Source organism: Macrobrachium rosenbergii, chromosome 14 (genome assembly GCF_040412425.1).
Source record: "Macrobrachium rosenbergii isolate ZJJX-2024 chromosome 14, ASM4041242v1, whole genome shotgun sequence".
Taxonomy (NCBI): domain Eukaryota; kingdom Metazoa; phylum Arthropoda; class Malacostraca; order Decapoda; family Palaemonidae; genus Macrobrachium; species Macrobrachium rosenbergii.
The window spans coordinates 14,245,938-14,265,066 of NC_089754.1; the positions used below are offsets into that span (position 1 = coordinate 14,245,938).

General features: G+C 45.2%; 1 protein-coding gene across 2 annotated transcripts in view; it reads right to left on the reverse strand.

Moving 5' to 3' along the window:
- The window catches only part of LOC136845727 (uncharacterized), a 288,481-nt gene that overhangs the window by 257,644 nt on the left and 11,708 nt on the right, over positions 1-19,129 (reverse strand). Inside the window, exon 2 of one of the 2 annotated variants that reach the window (XM_067115930.1) lies at positions 14,273-14,323. In XM_067115930.1, coding sequence (XP_066972031.1) covers positions 14,273-14,322 — 50 coding nt within the window. In that variant the 5' untranslated portion in view covers position 14,323. Of the gene's footprint in view, positions 1-14,272; positions 14,361-19,129 lie in introns of both variants that reach the window. The other variant, XM_067115931.1, reaches the window with a different exon arrangement.

The following is a 19,129-nucleotide window of genomic DNA, read 5'->3' on the forward strand; positions in this document are numbered from 1 at the left end:
ATCCCACTCTCTCTATGAATCTCCTATCCTCCTGATCCTTCAGGATTTTCTGGTAGTGTTCTAGATACTGAGTGTGCTTCTGAAACTTGACACACTGTTGTTTTAATCTATTCAAAGCCAACCCAAAGTTGGAAGTTAATCTCTTTTTATTGCCTTTCCAAGGCAATGTCACAACATACTGTTTGTCAATTTCAGAATACAGTGAGTTATAGTATTCTCAAAGCTCTCCAATACTTTCTGTTCCTGTTCCATTATTTCACTGCAGTCAATACCTGAATGATCTAAACTCCCTTGGATCCTTTAAATGAGTAGCCCCTTCAGCCATAATTATGTTGTCAGTTTCCACTGCCAGTTTCAAAATGGAAACATGAGTCTCCTTGGTGGGAGGAGAACTATATGTCCCCGTTACCATATAACCAAATATGGTTGGTAGCAATAGTAAATTTTCAAATTTCCTAAACCCTGGATGTAAGGTTTTGTACACATTGTCAACTCCTATCGACAATTCTATGGGCGATTGTTTCTCTACAGATGGATCAAAATCTTTATCAGCCAAGCTGATTTTCATTCTACATAACGACCTTAAGTTCTTCTTAATGTCAAATTTCCTTGTATATTCTGGTAACTCGTCTACCACCATACAATCCATATTTATTAATCTACCTCGGTGAGGTACAGCGATGTTCACCATTTCATATTCCTTAACTGGTGTATAAGTTAACTAACCTCTCAACGATATATTTTCAACTCCCTTGCTTTTATAGTGGAGTCCCTCAAGAGCAGATTTCTTTATAAATGATCTCTCAGCACAGGTATCTAACAATCCTCTCTTTCGCACAATGCGACCTCTTTTACCCTTTAGGGTTATTGTGGCTGTAGGTAAGGTTGACTTCCTAGTCGTCTTATTTCCCTGTCTGGTATTCGTCAAAGAGATTGTTCCAACTTGTACCCCACCTACCTTAGACTTATTTGGTTGGTTTCGATTGCATATAGCACTATGATGCCTAACAGCGCAATCGTTTTTACAATCTTGCCTGTCACAGTCAGAACTGAAGTGTTTATTGGATGTGCATATGAAACACAAACCTAGAGTTCTGAGTTGTTCTATCTTCCCTCCTCTGGTTACAATGTGTCCATATATGATTGCCTCCCTAAGTGCACATCCTTTAATTTGGTTTACCTTGGCTTTCTTTGTATTTTCTTTGGGCCTTACCAATGTTTTTATTGGTCTCACAGATTGCCCTTGTTCTACTGCAAAAGCAGATACCATTGTTAATGTACAGCATTAGCTTTTAGTGGTTCAGTCTGTGGGAAAGCTCTCAAATTGTGTATTTCTACTTCAAGATATTTTTTAAAGGTGTCAAATTTAAGCCAACCTTCTCCACACCTTTGTTTTATTATTTCACTTACACTACTAGGTAGTTTGATATAGAGCAAAATGGTATACAATTCACTCAATTCCAGCTGTTCACTCTCCAGCGATCATGTGCAGCATTCAAATTGCACTCTAAAACCTTGTAGCGATTCTGCTTCTGCCTTGGGAGTCTCAGGAGAAAGGAGGCCAGTCCCACACACACCTCCTAGCAGTAGCACACCTTAGGCAAGATGCAACCTGTCCCTCAAGAGCTGGGTGAACTAAATGGCTTGTTGAGCATCCACCATAGTATACAAGGAGAAGGAGTTCAAGGACCTATGGGCAACGTCCCAAGGTAAAAGATGAATGTGATCTGCACGATCACATTCCATCCTAGTCCTCAACTGACGGGTTCTTCCTGATTGTGATGGGCAGATCAATGCCCCTTGCCTTGAAAGATATGGCCAAAAAAGCACTGATGTCCACCATGAAGTCGTGGAGTGTGCTCATCTGATCATCTCACTAGTCAGAGAAATGACAATTTGGACACCATTTCTCGGCCAACTCGAAGGAACAAATGAGTCATTAGCACTGGGTTGAAAGTCTAGTCTTTACAGAAGCAACACAGACGTCACTGGCACCACAGGACCATCTCACTGAACACTTTCGAAATATGTAGAATGGCGAAAGGCATAAGCTCCCAGATGTACATAGGTAACAAAGGTGCGAGAAGACAGAACAGAACGGCCCCAACATCAATAAGTCAAGAAAGGAGGACCATGGTCAAGCTTCTTTAGAGGTTGAAAGAATCTGGAAGTCGAGGTGTCAAAGTCAACTGTCCTTGTCTCCTGACTTCAGCAAATAAATGTTGTAATAACATCCAACTTGCTTGGGATGTATGGTTAGCCACTACACTGAATGTTCTTCTGACTGCTCATGTACTTGCACTACAATAGAGCAGATGAAAGTACACTAGGCCCTTTTGCTGACCATGGCACTACCATAGTGTCATTGCTATCACACCAAGGAGTGTCAATCTTGGATCTTGAGACTCCTGAAAGTCTAAAAAGAACTGTGTTTAAGTCCCAAGAAAGGAAGTGTAGGAGACTGCCTTCCTGGTCAATATTCCTAAGAACGAAAATTCTCTGGAGGAGGACAGTGTAACCATGGCAATACCTTGGGGTCATTGCTATCAAAGGAGCACCTATTTGGACACTGAGACTCCTGAGACTGTCCTTCCTGGTCAATTTTCCTAAGAACGAAAAGTCTCTGGAGGAGGACAGTGTAACACGGCAATACCTTGGTGTCGTTGCTATCAAAGGAGAGCCTATTTGGACACTGAGACTCCTGTAACTGTCTTAAGATCCACAGTAATACTCCCCTCAGGTTGTGGATCAAATGGTAATTATAGCAGCAGCGGCTACTGTTTAAAACCCTCACTCCTCACAAGAGGAGTGTAACTACATCAAGTCAAAAGAAATGGAGCTCCTAGACACAGCTCCGTGACTAAGTAGGGACCAAAAACAAGTTATCGGAACTTAGTTTAGAGGTATTGTTGATCTCCCAGTGAATCAGGCAAAACGACAGGAAGTAGCAAGCACAAGACTTGATTCACGGATGCAAAACCGAACTCGTCTGTCATACATCCATAATCCTGGAGTGTGTCTGGTTAACCACTGTGTTGAATGTGCTACTGCAAACACGAACACCCGCACCGCCAATGGAATGTGTCTTGTTGGCTGCTGTACCGAGTGTACTACTGCAAACCTGTGCAACCACACCATCAAATGAAGCGCTGATAGGACATCAGCCCCCACTTCTTGTTGACTAAGGAACTACCCTGGTACTGTTCCTGAACAACACTGTGGAACGCCTATCCTCGGATCCAGAGGCTTGGAGATCTAAGAAAATCCAGGGTCTTGAGGCGCGGATTAGGTCAAGCTAAGCTAGGCTAGGCTAGGCTAGGCTAGGTTAGGTTAGGTTAAGAACCCAACCTAACCCAACTGAACACAGACCCTTCAAGAAAGGTTAACTACCTTCTGGCTGATATCATTAAACCAGAGGTCCCAGGATAATGAAGTGCATGATTGGTAGGGTTAAGCTAGAACTGTCAAGCTAGGCTAAGTACTTAAGCAAACCTAACCCAACCTAGTCCCTTGTAGAGTAAGAAACTACCTTGTGGTTAATGCCACTAGACAAGTAGCTTCAGGATACTGAAAAGCAGGTCTGGTAAGGTTAGACTAGAACTAGTTAGGCTAGGCTAAGTTAGGTTAAGTACCCAACTTACCTAACCTTTTCAAGTGTATGGGAATGTCCTTCGGTTGGTGCTTTGAGGCACAAAATATCTCTGGAGGAAGTGTATATAACTCCCTAGCTTACCATTAAGCTAGGTCCTCTCACCTCTCTGAGACGGGGTGGGAAGGAATGGGGAGACCTTGTTGAAGACCAGGACCCCTTTTCCATCTTCAGGAATTAGTCTTCATCCTTGCTAAGAAGTATTGCAGAAGAAAACACTGAGGTTGTTGCACCAAGGTGTAGGCCTGATCCGTAGACCTACGAGGTTAGAAAATAATTCTGATCGCACCAGGAAAAAACCCTGCACAATCAGAATTGATTTACCACTGTATGGTTGTTCAGAATGGCCAGGGTGATGTCCATGGCCGTCTGAATCACATCCAAGGCCATCTGAGTCACGTCCCCTGTCGTCCAAATGACATTCCCGGCCGTCCACATCATGTCCCCATATGTTGGAATCATGCCCACAGCCAAGTGGATCATGCCCGGGACTGTGAGAACCACTTCATTCTCCTGCGGCCGTGGGAATCACATCCAAAGCCATGGGAATCATGTCCACAGCTGTGGGATTCACGTCCACAGCCATCTCTGCTATGGTCTTCGTGCGACGAAAAGGGGTGGTGGTCGTGGTTTCTTTTAGGAGAATGCGAAACTGAAACAAGGTGAGGCTAAGACTCCCTGTAATTATGGAAACGCCAAACCAAACGTCCGTAAGAATAGGAATGACAATCTCAGAACCCCTCGGGAGAGTATGAATGAGAACGCTGAGGAGACCAGGGTCGTCAGTGGGTGCTCGAACGAAGGTGGTCTGAAATTTCGGTGTGCGTAGGACCAGAAGGAAGCACCGAGGAAGAATCCTCTACTCTGGATTTCTTGATTGGAGCTTTACTGTCTTTTCTTTGAACTTGCACTGGACGAACTGGAGACAAAGAACTGTTGGGAAGGCCTGTTCCTGACACAACTGGAACCCATCCGTCAGCAGGCGAGCGACAGATGAGGACGGAAGACTTCCTGCGTCCATCAGCAGAGGAGTGACAGCCACGGATGTCAGGAAGATTACGTCCATCTGCAGGAGAGCTACGTCCGTGGCCACGGACGGAAGGGCGTTTACGTCCATCTGCAGGTGAGCAACGTCTGTGGTCAGAATGACATCCAGCATCCTAGTGTGAAGACTCAGGCTTGTTCTGCATATGAACACAGATCTATCAGTGGTCTCCGCTTGACAGAATTGAACAAGGTGGTGATCGGACGGATAACAGTCCTTCAATGTGGCATGGCCATAGACAATCCCTTTCTCTTCCCAAACCTTCACGAGTGAGGTTGATGTTCCATTCCTGGTCACGCCATCCTGAGACAACTTCCATAAACCCCCGTGCAATGGCTGTGATGTCATTATATGGCGGTACGTCCATGCTATCACGTCCGTGACTGTGCGAACCTGATCTCTCCTAGGAGAGCGAGAACACAAGAGATGAGATGCTAAGGAGTGAGGCTGAATAGGCGAAGGGCTCTTGGGAGAGTGTGAACAGGAAGGGGTCCATGAATGATGGAGACTAATGCCACAGACATGTGAGAGACGAGTAGACAATGGCCAAGGCTGGAAACACGTCTGTTGCCATGCAGAATCTCTTATGTCTTTCAGAGTTTCATAACAGGAGCCTTATTATCACAGCCCGGCGAGAAACTCAGTAGAAAGAGCAGGAGCAAAAGACATCATCTCACAGCCATCAGTCGCCACAGTAGAGGTTCTCGGTTCAAAGAGCAAGGAGAGCTGTTGTATCGAGGGAACTGTCATGGCAGCTGAGACGAGATCCTTCCTACGAACACGAACAGGGGGATCGGGGGAAGATGACACTGCTGTAGATTCTCTGATCGCCGAGCTCTGCTTGGAGTTAAAAATGACATATTTTAAAGTAATATGGTATTTTCATAACAAACTTAAGCTTCATATATACTTACTAAATAATTACATAGCTATACTTTCTACTCATGCGGCAGTTTAAAGTTTGAAGTTCGCAGAAATGATTGTTTGTTTAGTGTAGGTAACTACCCTGCCCTCTATAGGGAACATTTAGCACTTCTTTTTTTTTGCTAAATGTCCATCAGAGGGGGAGGAGGAGGGCTCCAATTGTGTAAATACTTGGTAAGTATATATGAAACTTAATTTTATTATGAAAATACCATTTTCATATATGTAACTCAGCAAGTAATTACATAGCTGAATCCCACTTAGATAGGTAGTGGGATAAATGGACATATTCTATTCCAAAACAATCAGATATGAGGATGAATTTGCAACATAAAAATCTGTTAGCACTGATAAAATGCTTGTTGTAACCTTACTTTTAAGACAGCCACAGTAGATGATTACTGCCTTGGTCTGTAGCAACTTAGCGGGCTTTAGAGTGAAGGAGTCTTCCGAATACCCCTAAAGCAACAGAGAAAAAACTGCCCTTGCCAACAGGGAGCAGTATCAAAATACAATAGACCAAAAAAAACAGTTACCCATACCTACAACAATAAAAATTAAAAACCATCATACCACTACTACAGACTGGTGGGCACTCCAGGTACAAGTACCCCCAGGCTCCCCAGAACAACTCGACACCCAAAAAATTCAAGGCGAAGAAGTTACAGATAGGAAGGGTTGCTTCCTATGCTTTCTTCCCCAACACCGAGCCAGCCACTGACAACAGACCTAAGGTAGTGCAATTTTCATATGTCATTTCAATTTCTTTAAGATAGTGTGAGGTAAAAAAGGAATTGCATTTCCACTATGTCGACTGGAGGATTGCCGAGAGCAACACACTATGCCTAAAGGCATATGAAGTGGCGACCGCCCTAATATTGTGCGCTCTCACCTTAAAGGGAGGCAGGCCATCTTCTATTTAAGAGTGTGCCTCAATGATAGGACTTCTAAGAAAAAACGACAGCACATTCTTAGACATGGGTTTCGATGAGTTCTTGATGGAACACCAGAGGTTGCTGGCAGGGCCTCTGATTCTCTTCATCCTGTCTAAGTAATACCTCAGTGCCCTCACTGGGCAAAGGACCCTTTCCTCCTCCTCTGGTCCTAGAATGTCCATGAGGTTTTTAGTAGAGAACAAGCGTAGCCAGGGATTAGACAGGGATTCGTTCTTAGCTAGGAAGCCAAGCATGAAGGTGCAGTCAGCATCTCCCTTAGAGAAACCGATGCGCTTGTCTATAGCCTGCAATTCGCTTACTCTCTTCGCAATGGCCAAGGCCACTAAAAAAGTGTCTTCTTTGTCATATTCTTGAGTGAAATGGTATGGAGAGGCTCAAAGGCAGGACCCATTAACCATTTAAGCACTACATCCAGATTCCATGACAAGGAGCTGTCCTTCACCTGTTTAGTAGCTGGCCTCCACCTGTTTAGTAGTCTCGAAAGACCTAATCAGATCCGTCAGGTCTTTATTAGAGGCCAAGTCCACTCCTAATAGCCCCTCATAGTCGATGGAGAGTCCCTCGGAGGTCCTGAGAAGCTGAAGTCCGCTATTTGGGTTACAGTGGTTTTAGCAGATGAGATGTTATTGCTGCTGTACCACCTGCGGAAGATAGACCACTTGGCCTGGTAGACTTATGTCTACGTCTAGAAATAGCTTCCGCAGCTTACTTTGAAAAACCCTCACTCTGACGAGTCTCCAGATGGTCTGAAGCCTGTCAGAACTACAGCAGATAGTCCTTGATGGAACTTCAAAAGATGATGCTGTTTGAGAAGATGTGGACTTTGAGCAGTAACCTTGGAAAGTCCACAAAAAGCTTTAAAAGGTCTGGGAAACATTCTTTGAGAGGCCAAAGGGGCGCTATCAGGGTCATCAGTACATTACTGTGACTCTTGAACTTGTTGAGAACCCGCCCCTCACCATGTTGAATGGGGGAAAGGCGTAGAGGTCCAGGTTCAACCAATCTATCAGCATGGCATCCGTCACCCATGCCTGAGGGCCTGGGACTGGCGAACGAAACAGAGGAAGATGGTAATCCTTTGATGTGGCAAACAGGCCCACTGTCAGCCTGCCCCACAACTTCCAGAGGCTGTTGCTGACACTTGGGTTCAGGGTCCACTCTGTCGGGGGGGACTTGACCTCATTGACTTAACACATCTGCCAAGACATTCATCTTTCCCTGGATGAATCTGGTGGTAAGTCTGACTTGATTCTGGTCTGCCCAAATGAGCAGCTCCTTCACTGCCTGGCAAAGGGATAAAGAGTGGGTTCTGCCGATTCCTGATATGGGAGAGAGCCGTGGTGTTCTTGGACTGTAGCACCACGGTTCTGTTCACAACAGCTGTCACAAAATACTTCAGGCTGAGATGAACGGCAGACAACTCCTTGGCATTTATATGAAGCTTCCATTGCTCCGGAGACCAAGTGCCAGAAGCTTCCAGAGTGTCAGTAGAGCTCCCCAACCCTCGTCTGAGGCGTCCACTTAAAAAGAGAGGTCAGGGCTCAGCAGTTGCAGAGACTTTCCCTCTAAAAGTCTTTCACTGGATGTCCGTCACTAGAGATCCTCCTCCTCATTTGTGATTGGGAACGTCACAGTGTCTGGTTGCTTTCTTCTGTTTCAGTTTGCTCGTAGAAAGAACTGAAGAGGCCTCATATGAAGTCTTCCTAGCTTCACAAACTATTCTATGGATTAGAGGGTTCTCGGCAGTCTCATCCATTGATTTGCTGAGCTAACCAGGAGCGAAAGATGGTCCTGTACCGACTGAAGGCAGGACTCTATCCTCTTTTGGGAGGGAAAAGCCCAAAAACTCAGAGTTGATCTTCATCCCTAAATAGATAGTCTCCTGAGTTGGGACTAGTTGAGATTCTTGATTTATTAAAATCACAATTTTTTAAAGTAAATTGTTTTTTTCCTAACTATAAACCTGAGGTCCTTTTCATTAGGAATTACTTATGGTGAAGCTGGAAACAGCTGTTACACTCTTGGACCAGGTGGTTAGGCAGTAACTAACGTCCAGTAGGTGGGAATACCCGCCTGCCCGGATGTACACATTCCAGTTTGCCTTTTGGCCCAGGTTTCACACTGAGGGGTGGCAGGAGGTGGGCATAAAAATGTGATGCAAAGGACCTTACATTTGTACATTTGTATAGTTAGGAAAAATACAATTTACTTTAAAAAATCATCATTTGTTCCTACACGATATACAAACCATCGGTCCTTTACATTAAGACGACTCACTGGTTGGAGAGAGGAATCTGGGCGAGTCTCTTTGAACTGACTAGAGTTCTGCACGCCTGGGTTACTCCTCTGACATACTGATCGGAGTATAGGAACTGTGATATCAAATGTCAGACATCTGGACCTTTTCAAATGAGCGAGGCATCGTAACTCATACGAAAACAGGCTGAGAAGAATCTAAGGAGTCGGAGGCAGTAAGGTAAAGACCCGAAAAAGGGTTTCCCTTATTGCCAGGGTCTCCTTCCTTCCCCTGCTAAGCGGAAAGAGAGGGATTGTTTCTATGATTCTAGCGAGAAAAATAGCATGGGTGCTCGATGTGTATTACTGCATCAGACGCCAGTTCCAGCAAGTGTTGGTTCGAGTTCCATTCTCAGCCCGAAGGAAGAGAAGAAGTAGGATGAGGAAGGAGGAGGAGGAGTGGCCACTCACTGTCGGAGTTTTTCTCACTTCCGGAACCATACACCTTAGGCAAGATGCTACCTGTTCTCTTAAAGGAGCAGGGTAAGAAAACAAAACTTGTTGACCAGCCACCACAGGACAAGGAAAAAAGGTTCCAAGGGCCTGTGGGCAAAGACCCGAAGGTAGAAGAAATAAATAAGATCTCAGACCACATCTTGCTTCCAGACCAACAGAATCTTCTAGAATGAGAGGGATGGACCAGGCCTTTAACTTCATGAGCTCTCGCATGGAGTGTACAGGTGTCATCGTTGTCAGCTATAGAGCACATCCTTCCAATCACCTCACGAAGCCAGAAGAAAGACGTGTCCTTAGACATTTCTTCCTTGGGAGAGTCAGTACTAGAGAAAAAGTTGACAACATCCAGGTTAGGGATATCGAGCCTTTTCAGAAAATACTGCAGCACCCAAACAGGAAAAGTAATGATTGATCTGGGTTGTCAATTACAAAGCCCAAGGAGGAGGAGGAGATCAAGGACCCATCGTGGCAATAGATGCCAACGGATTCAGAGCCCTTCGACATCCAAGATGGATCGAGGCATTGATCTCCATCCCCTGTAGGTCCATGAAGATCGTCCACCCTCTACGCCAAGGCCGGAGCAAGACGAGAGATGGTCTTGAGAGGCAGATCTGTCGGACGACTCTCGCGAGGGCATGTGCGAAGCACGAGACAGGAACCTAAATGAAAGTCACATGCCACCCAGGGACCTGAGGACCCTGGGACGGCAAGACCGAAAGAAGCTTCTCATCAGTATCTAAATCTCGACTGAGGAAAAACAGGCTACTTTCAGATGGTACACTAGGCTGGATAAGGCCGATATCTTTCACAAGTGAATCGGAGAGAAGCAGCCCTTGGCGGAGGGGACAAGGAAGTCCGCGACCTGCTGAAGAGTGGCTCTGACCAGAGAAAACGTCCTGTCAACGACACCAATCAGTGAAGAAGGCTCAAATCCCTGGGTACAGCTGCAGAGGATGATAGCGATATCCAGCTATTTCCATTGCCACTCAACAACAAGCTTATGCTTGCAAGGGAAGCCGGAAAGTCTCTAGTTGTGAAGGCACAGGGATTGCACTGCCTAAGGAACCGCTTCACGTGTCGCTGACGCAGAAGGTGGGGTCAAGGAGGAACTCTTCTTGGTGCCTCGGAAGCAGAGCTAGCAGGTCGGGCAAAAGGCGAAGTCTTCCAGCATTCATCTAAATTCGGGGTGAACACTTGCTGAATACCTTGCGAATTAGACAAATATAGAAGGAAGATGAAGACGTTGAGGTTGTTCCACTACGTCAGCATGCATCACCGTAGTGGTCCATGGGTCTGGTACCATTAAGCAGAAGACCTGCAGACTTCTGTTGAGCCAGGAGGTAAACAGAAGGATGATAGGGAGCCCTCAAGTCGAGCAACCTCTCTGTGAAGAATAGAGTGAAGGGAGCTCTCTGTCCCCCTCAGTCGATGCCAGAGGCTGAGCTTGTCTGCCAATACATACTACTGCCTGGAATGTATCTGGCTGACAGCTCTACAGAGTGCACCAAAGTTCACTCGAGCACCTGCAGTCAACCGAAGTAACACGAGGGAAACGAGACCATCTTGTTTGTTGACATGCCACTACTGTAGTGTTGCTGCCTAACAACAACCCAGAGTATCTCAAAAAAACCGATCCTGAAACTTTTTGGGGGCAGGGAACTGCCTTGAATTCCAGTATGTTGTTAAGAAGGTACTTATCATCAAGGTCGCACACCTTGACGACAACAGTCTTACAGATGTGCGCCTATTCCCCAGTCTGTGCATCTAAGAACAGAGGCATGTCTCAAGGAAAATATGCAGACAAATTCAAAGGTTCCTGTTGATCAAGCACCAACCTAAACCTCCCTCATCCTTCAAGAGTAAAGGATTAAGAACCAGAAGTAGATCTTCATTCTTCATGAAGAGAATCGAAGATGAAGCTGCCCATGAGGGGACACCTTCTGCAGTGATGGCTGCTCCCTTAATCAGGAGAACAGGAAGGGAGACCAAACAGAAGTTCGATGAAAGGTGGCCTAGATCTGGAGGAAACAGATACTTCTCCTGAAGGATATCCACTGCCAGGTTTCAGCTATGTCGCTGTCATATAGTCCAGTGACTTGACAGTCATTCCTTCATCAAGACACCAGCAGGAGGAGAATGCCATTCCAAGCATTCTCCATTCCTCTCTTCCTGTTCGAAAGAGGGTTGAAAGAGACACACGTATGCTCACTTTCTATGAAGAAAATGAGGAAGACTGGGTGTTCTGCGAGCGCCCTTGGAACCTGAGACTGAGACTTCTTAGGGGCTGAGGAAGGGTTGGGCTGCCATTGTCCGGAGGACAAGGCAGTTGCCCTGGCACATTCCTTGACTACTGCAGTATCTACCTACTCTCTGCGAAAGAGGAGGGGCAAAACCGAGTAAAGGTCTATTCCTGAGGGAACGTGATGACTCGTAACTTACTAGACTGGAGATCGGAATCAGGACAGTCCCCTCTTCTTAGCACCAGAATTGCCCACAGGTTGCTGCCTGGTGCTGGGTAGGCAAACCCACCCCTAGACTGGAACAGTCTCTAGAAGGCAAAGACCTCTTCAGGAATGATCGCATCCAAGGAGGCAAAGCCTTGAAAAAGTGAAGGATCACAGATTCATCAGGAGAGGGAACACCCCTTGCGGCAAAGAGAAACAGCGAGAGATCCAAGTCTGGATGAGCCAGAGCCAGGACAATCTGCTACTCGGCATAAGACCCCTACGAGGCAAGAAGAATCGCTTCTGTCGAGGAAGAAGGGGAAGGAGCTTGACTGGGTGGCTCAACAAAATGCGCTCCCTGTCCAGGGAAAAGGCATTCATCTGGTCAAGAAAACCCTTATAGCAAGGAAGGACCAAGGCAGCCCCAACAAAACCCCTAAAAGGATCAGTAAAGAGTATTCACAGGGGATGCCGTGGTCTTCTCCCTGAGATCACTGTGCTGATGAATCGGCATGAAGATCTCTGCGAAAAGAAAATTGAGGGTGTCTGCAACCTGAATAAGAAAACCCTTAAGTCCTCCTGGGGCGCGAAACTCCTGATCTCTTCTTCTTAGAGCGATAGCCTCACCAGAACCCAGATAACCATCCTCGACTACTCGGATGTATGGCGAGCTGATCTGAGAACCGAGCCCGAGGCATAAATCCTTGTAGCGGAACTCCAATAAGAAACAAAACTCATTGGAGTCCTCTCTATCCAACATGTATAACCCAGCAGCAACCAAAAGGGTTTGAGGGAAGAGGAGAAGACAAAAAGCACTGTTATCTGTCCTACCAGAAGAACCAGCAGGAGAGGCTGACCGCGGGCAATCATCAACAAGAGGTGATGACAGCAACATGGAGGAAGGAGAGCGCTAACACCACCACGAAACACTAACCTGAAGAGGGTGAAAGTTCACTTGAGCTAAGTCTCCTGAAGGAAGGAGAACCTTCACAGCATTCGGTTCACTGAACCAAGCAAGCCAAGCCAATCACGTAGATGAAATTGGGGGCTGGGCTCGCAAGCTGAACCGCACGAGCCCAGCCAATCATGTAAATGCCAAGCAGAGCGAGCCAGTCATGAACTGCTATCAGGGGCTGGGCGTGCAGGCCGAGCCGATCCAAACCGATCATGTAAACGTGATAGGTGGCTGGCCCAGCAATCAGGGCTGAGCCGAACCGAGCCGGGAAAGCTCGGGCGTGAACTAAAACTGTCCTCAAGACATGATTTAATCTCCTCCAAGGCCAAAGCCCCTCGAGAAGAAGGTTTGAAGGGGATTTTTGTCTGCTAACCGGAGTACTCGAACCCAAAGGTCCTAGACACAAGTTTCAGAACTGATCGAGCACTCAAAACGAAGTAGGCAGGCAGTGTCGAAGCATCTGAATGTTTTGACACCTCTCATCCTCTGCCTAATCCAGACCACAGAGCAAACTCCCTAGTGCTGTAGTGGTTTGGGGAGTGCCCAAGATTCTGCAGAATCTTGGACACCCAAAGACTCGTTAGTTGAGCACTCGCGATCCCTAGGTATCCGAGAGCTTGCAAAGTGCTCGTTCCAAGGAGTCTTAGCACTGGGCAAGACTCCCGAATCTCATAAGAACAATCGTCAGGAGTAAGCTCCCCTTGGCTTCCAAAGAACACCGAGGAGGAACAGGCACAGAATCAGTCTTGGACACAGACTTCTGAGAACTAGAATCGAGAACGCGGCCTCAAAAGGTTGCGCACTCGAGGCCCCCGACACATGAGACCCCAACAGGGAATGCAAATCGGTTCCCGACCCCAAGGGCCAGGAAGAGCCAAATGAGAGAACACACTGCCTCTCTGAAGAAAGGCAGTCCTTCAGAAGTCCTGCAGGACCTCTGAAGGGAACCTCCTCCTGCCTCTCCAGGTGTTCAACTGTTTCGGAACTGACCGAGCACTCAAAACTCAGTACTGGCAGGAAGAACCAAGACACTTGCATGTCTTGGTTCTTTCTCTCACCTGTGCCTGAACCGAGACAGTGAAAGGTGTCTTCGAAATCGGTTCAGGATGCACGAGACTCCGAAGATTCTCGAGCACTCGACTGGGTGGGTGGTGCTTATGCCCCTACCATCAGTAACTGTTACCATAATCAACCCTGCAAAAGTTTAACAGTGGACTTCCAGCTTGCTGAAAGCTAATCCCATACGTAAAGATCGAGGGTTTGTATTCATGTAGGAACAATGGTAATTTTTGTCAGAAAAATAGACCAGTAGAGACTGGACAAAGTAACATAAATGAAACCCATCCAGGCAAAGAAATCTGGTAAGATTCCTACAGGTTATAAAAGCACTTTGTAATATAAAAGGATTCTAATGCGACTGAAAAGAAAGAAATCTTAAAAAAAAAAAAAAACTTCAATTTTCTTAATGAACAATAGCTTCAGTTCTCTGAGCAATGGCTGAAACAATATACCTGTAAGTAAAACTTACTTGGTTCAGATAAAGCATACCTTTCATTAGTAGCAGTGGTTCCCAATGTCTTTCTTTTCCTGACATACATTCTGCAAAAGAAATGAAATACAGTAATTCACCAATATTCTTTTTTTTTTTATTCAGACAGTGCCAGTTGTAAGTACTGTAATGTACAGTCATCAAGTACAGAACTGCATAGACTTAAGAACAATTCTAGGATTTAAATGTTTCTGTAGCATATGTTAATTTCATTCCCACATAGTTCTTGCCTAAAAATTGTTAATTTTCATTTCACTAGCTTAGATGAGCCAAAAAAGAAATTTCAACAACGTTTTTATTTAAACAACAGATCAATCTAGATTGAACATTCATAATTAAAAATGCCTTCCTAAATTCAAATTGAATATCCAGTATCAAAAGCTTCTAAAGAACCTTAGTAATGCAGCTTCAGCTTTCCATAAAAATCTCAACTCTTAATCTGCACTACATATCATTTCCTTACATTAGACTTTAGGCACAGATAAGGTCAAGGTATGATAAAATTTCTAGCAAAGATGGACTACAATCAAGGATATTAAAGATTATATCAAATACACAATTTTCCTCATGGAATAAACTGAGCAAGTTGATGAAGACATGTGATACATGAAGTTTTCATAATAAAATATTGTACTGTAATACTTGCCTGAACACCTAATTCGCTCTTAATCCCACTAGCCCGAACAACTCTCAATTACCAATCCACTATTGGGAATTTTAACAGCCAGCGTTACCAATGTTGCACGTAAAATCTTGTCACTTGAGCTACCATAACAAACGGTTGGCAACGCTGACACAGGTGCGTGCAGACACTCCCACTTTTGTCAATTGCTTTATTCAAGGTCAAAACTGATGTGGGGAAAGGAGGGTGGGAATCATTCAGGTGTTCAGGCAAGTATTACACTATTAGTTTTATTATGAAAACTTCATATTGCAATACACTTCCTGAACACCTGAATTCGCCCGATTAACATCATTTAGAGGAGGAGGAATCAATTCTATTGTACACCTTTTGACAACCGCGCAGAGATGGTAGCTCACCAATCTGCTCTGCATAAAATATCCGTTTAATCATACACTCACCATATCAATCAATGGTTTCATTGAAGAGACATGTTGGAGAGTACTTTGATGCGACAGTCAGGTCAGTACTCTTGGTCTGTCGACCTCCCATGTGGCTCTTCAGAACCTCTCATGTATGGAGGAATGAGGCAGAGTGCAGGGCTGCTGGCCCTCCGGGAGAACCATCTAAGTTTTGCGACCCACCGCTTTTTACAAGCGCAGAGACGTCAGCTTACCGATCTGCTCTGCATAGGATATCTATTTAGTTATACACTCACCTTATCAATTGATGCTTTTGGTGACGAGACATGCTGGAGAGTACTTTGATGATCGCCCGTCAGGTCCGTACTGTCTCAGTCCGTTGACCTCCCGTGTATGGAGGAAAATGAAGCAGTGTGCTGAGCCACTGATCCTCCAGATAAGGCCAGATGATCGACGAGCCTAAGAAGTATCTCAGCGCCCGGCCAAACAGCCTAGCCTACTAGAGCACCCCTTGGACTCTTGTGTAGGGAAACTATCAAAGACTAAGATACTTACAACTTACTAAACTTAAGTTCATGTGATTATACTATCACAGTTGCCTAAGAATTCTAGAGACTAAAAGGAATTCCTCTATCTAGTTAACGAAAGAATCTCCTCACTGCGTGAATACCACCTCAGCTAAATGAATGCACCCTAGATAATAGACTTTGCCGCTACACGTGGACTAAGAGAATAACCCTCCAAACCTTCGCACTAAGCGAATATAACCTCAGCTAAATAAACGCACCCTAGATAGTAGACTTGGCTGCTACACGCTATGAGGCAAATCGAACGTCTCTTAAGAAAGTAAACAAACATTGAGACGGACTTCCAAATAGCTGCCTCCAGAATAGACGGCACTGAATAATTCCTTATAAAGGAAGACGAAGTGAACATACTCCGAATACTGTGCAGTCAGGGAAATACAGAGCTGAAGACGACGAAGAACAACCCTGAAAAGCCTGGGAAATCACCTCCTTCCAAAAGTAACTAGTCGCATTTTTTGACAGCGGACAGGAAGGATTCCGCGGAGAGACAAGATGTGTGTGCGGAAGCGGACGGAGTTTCCCAACCTTTGATAAATACTTTAATGCTCACACCGGACATAAAGATATCTCCGCTGGATACCTGAGAGGAGGAAAGCCAAAGTCGAAGAAGGAGGGAAAACGGAAGATGTGGAAGCTGCAGGAAAGACTGGAGCAGAAGAGGCCGAAGAGGAGACTGAAAAAGGAGCAACAGAGAATGTGGGAGCAGGAGATGAAGCGACAGATAACGAAGAAGAAAACTTAGAACGAAAAGGACAGAGGGTACACCAAATCCGGCCCCCCTCAATAATCCTGAAACATATCCGACATGAATTCTGGACACTACTGTGTCACACACTCTCTACTGTTAAGAGAAACCATTCAAAAAATAACCTCTCCCCATAGGTCTGTACCTGTTGAAAGGCCCAGCAAATCCGCCTTATGTTCTGCAACATCCAATTGCAGGTCCCGCAAACTACTTTTAGAAGCCGAAAGGGCACACCAGAATCCGTCTTACTAGATGGAGGAGTAGAAAACACAGGGAAGGGGGAAACCACAGTAGGAGATTCAGAAACAGTCAGAAATGAGTTAGGATCAAAAGCAGAAGGATTCTGCACCACCGTAACTGAAACATTGACTTGAGACCGAGCTAGACTGAAAAAGAAACGATGAAGGCGAAACTATTGCCAGAGTACAAAAACTACTCAAACTCGAAACCGGAACCCGTCCAGGAGAACGACTCTGCACCCTTAATACCTTCTCCTCACTACCTAACCCAAACCTATCCTCCTTTATCACACCTAGATCTTGATCCTGACTAACATTATCAACATTAAATTCATCAATACTACAAGGGGTGGGGAACCCTTCACTGCCTGCTCTGCGCCGAGGGGACTGGCAGACCCTACCCACTCGGAGGCTTGCGGTTCTGCCATTACCCTCAGCACCTGCTAGGGCTGGTTCTGGAACAAGCAGGGGAGCTGAAAGGGAAGAAGGTTTAGACATCCTAACAATACTACTATCCCTATCTGAGAAATGTTGAAGACTAGCTATTAAATCTTCCACACTACTTGCAATCCTATCCTCTATCTGTTTGACTACCTCTGAACTCGCTAAATCCATCAACCGATCTGTAGCAGAAGCCTGAGACACTTCAGGCAACGAGAATCTGACTGACATCTGCCGTCCTTACTAGCCAAAGACTTGTGATGACGAATGTAATCCTCCATCTCTTGTGCCTTCCAATCGGAACATTCATCGCAGTGAGTCTGCACATCACACTTAACCTTCCTACATACCTGACAGAATGTCTATCGTGTCTCAAAGTACTCAACCGTCTCTGACAGGAAGAAGCGATGAGCTCCAGCATCCACAGTCGTAGGGGCAGCCGAGGTCGACGTCGAAGCTGAAGGCACGGTAGTAGAAGGTGAAGGAGTCCATGATGACCAATCGAGACCGGGAACCAGCGAGTCCAATTCTAAAAGACGTTCCACATCAAAGATATCCAGGAAAACCTGGAGAAGAAACTGGTAAATACAATCCAGGTCTTCACCAGAGGTCCAAAATACAAAGAGAAGTCAGGCAATAGGATTAAAACCTCACACTGCAGAAGGAAACAACCTTCCAGCAGCGCAAACAAAAAGCAACTGACGAAAGTGGGAGTGTCGGCGCACACCTGCGTCAGCATTGCCAACCGTTTGTTATGGTAGCTCAAGTGACAAGATTTTACCTGTAGCGTTGGTGATGGCGGCTGTTAAAATTCCCAATAGTGGATTGGTAATTGAGAGTTGTTCGGGCTAGTGGGATTAAGGGCGAATTCAGGTGTTCAGGGAGTGTATTGCAATATACTAGTTAATGCAAGAGAGCTCCATAAATTATCTAATACAGTACTATCTGAACTTCATGTCTTCCAGGTACTTCTGTGTTCTTGTCTCTGCACAAATACTGCACATAAAAGGTGCAATTTTGTGCATTTTTGTTCCACCCATGTTATGGTAAAGCAGACTTTGGACACCTCCACTTTCAGATACCCTTTCATAGGAAACAGCAGCAGTCAGTGAAGCAGCTTTACTACTGCTTGAAGATCCTCTCTGCATTTTTCTTTCATTTGTCCTTCATGTATTACATAATAATTGGATGTTATAATGTAATACAATTGATCTGAATGTTCTGAAACCCCAATAAACTTCTCTGAGAATGTACTGAAAAGACATTTTTATAAAATAAAGTTTTATATATACTTACCAAGTAATTACATAGCTATACAGTAAACCCCACGTATTCGCGGGGGATGCGTACCACACACCCCCGTGAATAGCTAAAATCCGCGAATACTTAAAACCCCTCTAAAAACACCTAAGTACTTTAATAGTTTTATCACAGAAAGTGCATTTAGTCATGAAAATTATATGAAAATACAGTAATTAGTGAATATTTCTCAATGAAAAATATCGCGAATGGGCGAATTTTCCGCAAATAATGGGTAGATATGTTCCACAGAGAAATCCGCAAATACGTGAGTCCGCGAATACACGGGGGGTTTACTGTAGTTTCTAACTAGTACGACAGCTGAAATTCAAAATTCGTGGTAATGCTTCGAATGCTTAGTGCAAGTGACGAGTACTGCCCCCTAACAGCAATACTAGGAATGACTTAGCAGATAACCTCATTCTGTTTATACTTATGTCCATCAGAGGGGAGGAGGGAGGGCTCCATTCATGCAATCACTTGGTAAGTATATACAAAATA